We start from the raw sequence: 6,703 nt of genomic DNA, 5'->3' as shown, positions 1-6,703 counted from the left end.
ATACGATGATAAGTTTGAAATGTATGAAATCTTTGGAGAAATTAGGTGCTAAAATAATTGTTTGGCCACCGGTGTCGAGATAATTCCCTGTGAGTTACCCCGAGTATAAGTGTCTTTTGTGTAATTATATTATTGTGTAAGTAAAATTGTTACATACATTACATTGGGAATTTGCAAAGAATTGTATGGCGCCCACGTTATCGATCAAAAATGCATTCAGTTCTTCTGAATTAATATGTGCCCCATAGCTGCATATATAATTCAATAAACATTCACTTGTAGTTGCCCCTCCTACACTGAATCTTTGTATTGCGGATGCAACCATCATTACTAAATCCTTTTAAAATAAAATTGATTTTATATAAATAAATGAATAATTATAATATAATTATAGACAGCATTTGCAAAATTGCCATTTTTTTAATGTAAGAATTTAATGCAATGTTTACTTCTCGACGGCGTACTCTAATTGATGGGCAATGATCGGTACAATGATCATTAAAAATATGAAAGAGTAATGTAAATTCATATATAAATTTTTGAATACAGAATGGGCAACGTATCGTCAGCCAATGTGCATACAAGTCTTCTGTATATTGTTCTTCATATTCTATTTGTCCAATATTCGATTGGTCTATAACTAAAAATATAATAAATATGTATTTCGAAGCTGAAATTAAATTGAAAAGTAGTGGTCGCTAAACTTGGTATTTTACTGTAGTAATCCTGGACAAAGTATTATTTTCTGGACAACTCGCCCCCACCACAACTTTATCCACAAATTTAAGTCTATAGGGTGTGCCGGGTGAGTCTAATATATTGTACCGAGTGAGTCTAAATAGTATGCCGAGTGAGTCTATGTTGTGCCGGGTGAGTCTAATATATTGTACCGGGTGAGTCCAAATAGTATGCCGGGTGAGTCTGTAGGGTGTGCCGGGTTAATAAAATAACTTTTTTTGCGATATACTTATAACCATTTATTTTTTTGGTAAAAATATGTAGATGTAATTTTTGTTGTATATGGTGGTAAAAAAATTAGTATTTTATATACGCTAATTCCAACTCGCCGAGTAGGCAATGGGATACTATTTTCCCATAATCTTTTTTAGCAATGCGGATAAAAATTTTTTTTTTTTATTATTTTTCCCAAATTACCTGTATCCTACTGAGTAAGTATACCAAATTTCATAAAAATTGGATGATATTTTACCTTCTGCCCTATAAAGGGTTATGCAGAATACCAATATTTTTATAAAAACAATTTACTCTCTGGGTAATCGATACCAAATTATATACACTCGTCAAAGGGTTAAACATTTTTATGCGTCACTATTACTCAATGGGTAGGAAATTCATCATTTTTATAACGTCGAGGTATATCACCCGATCACCGTATCAATTTCTGACTACGGTTATGTCATACATACCCACAACTGACGCATAACTGTTTTATTCAATTGGATGGAATGTGTACAAATTATTTTAGACTTATATTACGTTTTTAGTTACTTATTTTTTAGAAGCTTAATGAAGAACACAAAACAAATATTTGAGTCATTATATATGTAACTTAAAATAGATAATAACATAATTAATTAAACTAAATAAAATATTAATGAAAAGGATGAAATACTTACAATCACTAAATCGTGGTGTGATCGGGTTATTGGGGGGTTGTGGAGCTTTATCATCTGTCGCTGCAACACAACTCTCCCTAGCAATCCTGACAATTCTTTCAGCTCTTTGCCTAGAAGTCATTTTGAAACAGCAAAATAATAAGACAAATAAAATTATCGAATACAAAACCAAATTGGAGGGAAAATATTATTGCAGCGCAATCTACAATGACTATCGATCCAAAAAAAGTCATGCCAATATAAGAACCCGGTTCTTGAAATGTATTTTACGTATGATATATATAAAAACAGTAGTAAATGTAATGTAGTGGGATGTACCAAGTATATAGTATTTGAAATATCTTTGAAGAAACGGTTACCGGTTACCAAAATAGTATTAACTATGGCGATTTAGATGCTAGTTAAAACTGTTTTATTGTGATATAAGTAATTATTTAAATTATTTTCATAGTCTAAAATCATTTTTCTTTTGTAGGCTCTTTGTAGTTTGGTCACCGGTTTGAGAGGCATAAATTTTCCATTTATGAATTGGGTTTGGTAGGGTATGACTTCATGTCGTTGGTATTTAAATGGTGCATCTTCGTACTGCGATGGGAATTTAACGTAAATGTTGTCACCGTCAATTCTTTCCACGATACCACCAAGATAGGGATATCCTTTTGTCGTGGCTAGTACAGCATCTCCAGGTATAGGATGCTATTATTAAAATTTTTAATTTGTTAGAATCAATGAATTCCAGTTATATGCATGATTTATATCGCAGAGAGTCCGATGTACTGGCATCATGCGGCAACGCCATGATATATCATAAGTTTGGAAACTTTGTAAACAAAAAACCGTCGTACCTACAGCTATAAAAAATACGTCCCCGGAAAGGGTAGGTAGTCTGCTATCCTGTGAATAAGTTTTTAGGGATAACATTTGAACAGGTTAGCGATGAGGAGCTGATTACCGCAGCAAGTCCGAATAAACGTCAAATCTGTGTAGAACTATAATACGCGGATACCTCTACACTACGGTATAATTATAGTATCAACGTTTTATAACTTTGGCAATACAATTGCTTAAGGTCCCCGAACAACGTCGTGAGTGCTGGTATCAATCGGGGTAGTTGTGGTTTTTCGTCAAAAAATCGAGAGGTACCCCCCCGTTGAGAACTTTTTTCATTTGCCGGGTGAGTCCCGCGGTAGACCACCGATGCACAATGAGATCACCGTCTCCGTGATATTTGGAGCGGAGTAAGGGGATGGTTAGTGTATGCCCGTAGTGTATGTCGTATTGTCGTTACCGACTATCCTTGCATACAACGTTTTTTTGTAATCTCTTTTTTTACAAATTTTTAACCTTACGATCTAAGGTATATAATAATAATTATGTCTTAAACCTAGACTGATTAAAAAAAAAAAACAAAAAGATTTACGGCCTCCTACGGGTTTGAACCCAGGACCTACTTTACGGCTTTTTCTATGCTAAACATAGCAGCTTTTCGACTGGCCATTGCGCCAGAGCTGGGCCCCGCATATTACACATAGACAATGATAGTATTTAGAGAAGAATGATAACGTTATAGTTTGGTGTGGAAAAACGTAAATTAATTGATGACTCGCGCTAACGATGTACAGTAACGGGCGCAAAACCTGATAAAAAAAAAAATTATAAATATATATATATATATATTAGACGCAGCCCTAGGACCAAATGCAGACACCACATTCCAAATCTTGACTTTTTTAAGAAAATATGAATTGTACAATTTCATTTAAAAATATTATATTGAAGATACCAAAAAAAAAAGTAATTAACGTAACGTCTATGACTATGGCCGTTGTATTTTTTGATCGATAAAAAAAAAGAAAAAAACAATATATTCTGATAAAATAATTGAAATATAATGATACTTAGTAAGTATCATCAGGTAAGTATGTGATTTACGATCAAAAATTTAATATAATTAACATAATAAAAATGAGAATAATGAAATAATAAGACATTACTTTGACGTCGGCGTGGTCGCGTGGATAATCATGTTATCAGATTAATTTGATAATAAGAAATACGAGGCCACTCGTTGCAGTGTGACCGTAGAGAGGAAATATTGTATTAGTACAGTACATAACAATAATTCAGTAAAATAAGATAGCTAGGGTGATGGCCTAAAAAATGCAACAGAATTACAGGCACAGTAAATATAAACTAAAACAATTAGGACACAAGTAAAATTACATACAATACATTTACAAAAATAACACAATATTAAGGTAAACTGATTAAGGAGCGGTCCTCGTTAGCCAACCGCATCATTATAATAAAAATAAAATAATAAATAATAAAAATATTAAAAAACATAATTTTTTTTTATATAACTCATTAATTGAGTGTCGGTCAGGTAAAAGTCTGTTATTTTGATTTTTAAATTTTCTATGTTATATGTCTGTATGTTATGTTGAATGTTACTGTTTGTATTTGTTGGTTGTTGGTTGTTGGGTTGTAATATTAGGTCCATAAGTTCGTCAATTGTTAAGGTTGAGTCATTTTTTTTAGTAATTAATGTTGGTACTTTTTTCTGTAATAGTTGTTTGTAACTGTGTAAATGGTTAGTGTAGTCAATGTGTATTTGTTCTGGAGTCGTTGTAAGTGTTATTGTTATGTTGGTAATTAATTGTTTGATGAACTGGTATTTTTTTATAAATTTTTGAATTATGTAATCTTTATCACATGATGTCTTTATTACAGGTAATTTACAAAAGACTATTGTTGGAAGCTGAAACAGATGACAAAACACAATTAAATAAATTATTTGAATTTGTGAATCGTGATTATTGCCACTTACTCCATGAAACAAAGCAGTCATAATATATGTTACATCGGTTATAGTAAGAATTTTGCTTGCCGTTAAATTTTTATTTGTATTTTTATAAATAGTTATTTTTTGAAGATCATCTATGTAATATATTGTTTTATTATTTATTTGATTGATTTGGACTAACTGTTTTTCGTTTAATTTATTTAATATTATTTTAAGTGATGTTTTTGATGCGATGAAATGTATATTCAACACCGCCATTATTATTTGGATATGATTAAAAATGTTATCAAGCTAAAATGAAAAAAAAAAGTGTTATAAAAGTGCTGTCAAGACGGATTTAGTTAGGACATAGCGTAAAAGTATTAACAAGTACCGTATTGTACTGTAGTGAGACAGTAGAATGTTCATTATAGGTATATAATGCACAAACTACATACAATTCAATTTCTTCTTCTTTAAATATATAGAATTCGATTACAGAATCTTCGTCAATTGACACATCAAATGATTGGTAATCTTTAATATATGGATATCTGTTAAATTATACATTTTACGTTGATTATTAATTTTTTTTATTTTTTACTATTTGAAATTCAATATTTTAATTAATTATTGTTTTAAAATATACGTCATACTTACAACACATGTGTATGGTGATCATTAATGGTTGCATAATGATGCCACCATTTATCCATTACATTAATAAACTTTATAAATTCAAAATCAAGATATTTTAATACATTTTTATTTAATAATTCTTTCATATTCATTAAAAATTTATCATCCCATCGTCAACTATATTTTTATATTCCTATATTGCTCACACAATGTCCAATTGTACAAACCACATAAAAATTTTAATAATTTAACTATGAGCATTTTTTAAAATACATTATGACAATAGTTTTAACTTATATTACAGTAGAGACTATGGCAGTGGACGTCCCACCAGAAACAACAGTCAACGACCCACCTCAGGCAACAGTCAACGATCCTGCATCTCCTCAAACTAAAGCAGGTAATACATATGTTTTTTTATACATTTTACTTTTATCGTGTGAATTTCTGCCCCATCGTCAACTATATTTTTATATTCCTATATTGCTCACACAATGTCCAATTGTACAAACCACATACAAATTTTAATAATTTAACTATGAGAATTTTTTTAAAATACATTATGACAATAGTTTTAACTTATATTACAGTAGACACAGACACAGACACAGACACAGACACAGACCCAGACACATCAGATGAAGATGTCAATCCTGAAAGTCAAATCATGAGTGAGGATGATGGCTCAATGAAATCCACTTCGAGTAGTGAAGACCGGCCGTTTAAATATCACTGCAACAATTGTGATTTATATTTTAAATTCAATTGCTGGTTTCAGAGTTATATGTCCACTCATCGTCCAGGCACATTTGCCTGTAAATATTGTCCAAAATTTTATAAGAGGAAAGATATTCTACGTGAACACGAAATGCTGCATACCGGTGGTAGAAAACATGAATGCAAAGAGTGTGCCAAAGTTTTTTCTGATAAGAGGAATTTAAATACACATGTTAAGTTGATACATAAAAATTCTTTAATTAAATGCTCACAATGTGATAAACATTATTCTGGGGAACGGCAATTAAGGTATCACAATAACAGAATGCATTCCTTAAAGACCCCTTACAATTGCAACAAGTGTAATGCAGCATTTCCTGTTCCTTGTATGCTTTCCAATCATCGTGCTAAAATGGTAATATATTGAGACATTATTGAAAAAAAATTATAAATTTATTACCATTGATATTGTTTTTTTTCAGGATCACCATGACAAATGAAAAAATGAAAACAGTAGACTATTATATTATGTATATAGATATATAATCTTCATTTATCTTATTTATCTTATTTATCTTATTTATCTTATTTACTATTGATATTTTTTTAGTTTTCTTATAATTCTTTAAAATATATATAAATAATTCATGATTGTTTTGTTTTTTGACATCTAAAGTCTATATTATACCGGGTGAGTCTAGATATACTTAGCCGGGTGAGTCTATATTATGCCGGGTGAGTATACGGATGGTAAGTATAGGATTTACCGCGGAATTGCAGATCGATAATTTCCTATTTTCAGATATTAGACCTGGACACCGTAATTCTTAGTCCTTATTTTTGAAACTTGTACAGCGAGTGTATACCAATCTATACATATGCTTTTTATTAAGGTGGTACAAAAATTGGAGTTTTGGTGACGGTT

The 6,703-nt window shown here is 30.9% G+C and overlaps 1 protein-coding gene across 1 annotated transcript; it reads left to right on the top strand.

Moving 5' to 3' along the window:
* The first annotated feature begins 5,373 nt into the window (after window positions 1-5,373).
* Window positions 5,374-6,278, top strand: LOC111042520 (zinc finger protein 525-like). Its single transcript, XM_022327147.1, has 3 exons — window positions 5,374-5,461; window positions 5,667-6,193; window positions 6,261-6,278. Exons 1-3 carry the CDS (start codon window positions 5,374-5,376, stop codon window positions 6,276-6,278), a joined length of 633 nt encoding a protein of 210 aa, XP_022182839.1.
* Window positions 6,279-6,703: the final 425 nt, after the last annotated feature.

This window comes from Myzus persicae, unplaced genomic scaffold, assembly GCF_001856785.1.
Source record: "Myzus persicae strain clone G006 unplaced genomic scaffold, MPER_G0061.0, whole genome shotgun sequence".
Classification (NCBI taxonomy): domain Eukaryota; kingdom Metazoa; phylum Arthropoda; class Insecta; order Hemiptera; family Aphididae; genus Myzus; species Myzus persicae.
This window is presented reverse-complemented; position numbering and strand designations above follow the sequence as displayed.

Bases quoted from the DNA above. Each gene is read 5' to 3' on its own strand.
- LOC111042520 (XM_022327147.1), top strand. From the start codon at position 5,374: ATGGCAGTGGACGTCCCACCAGAAACAACAGTCAACGACCCACCTCAG. The intron at 5,462-5,666 runs GTAATACATATG...ACACAGACACAG, and splicing joins ATCTCCTCAAACTAAAGCAG to ACACAGACACAGACACAGAC.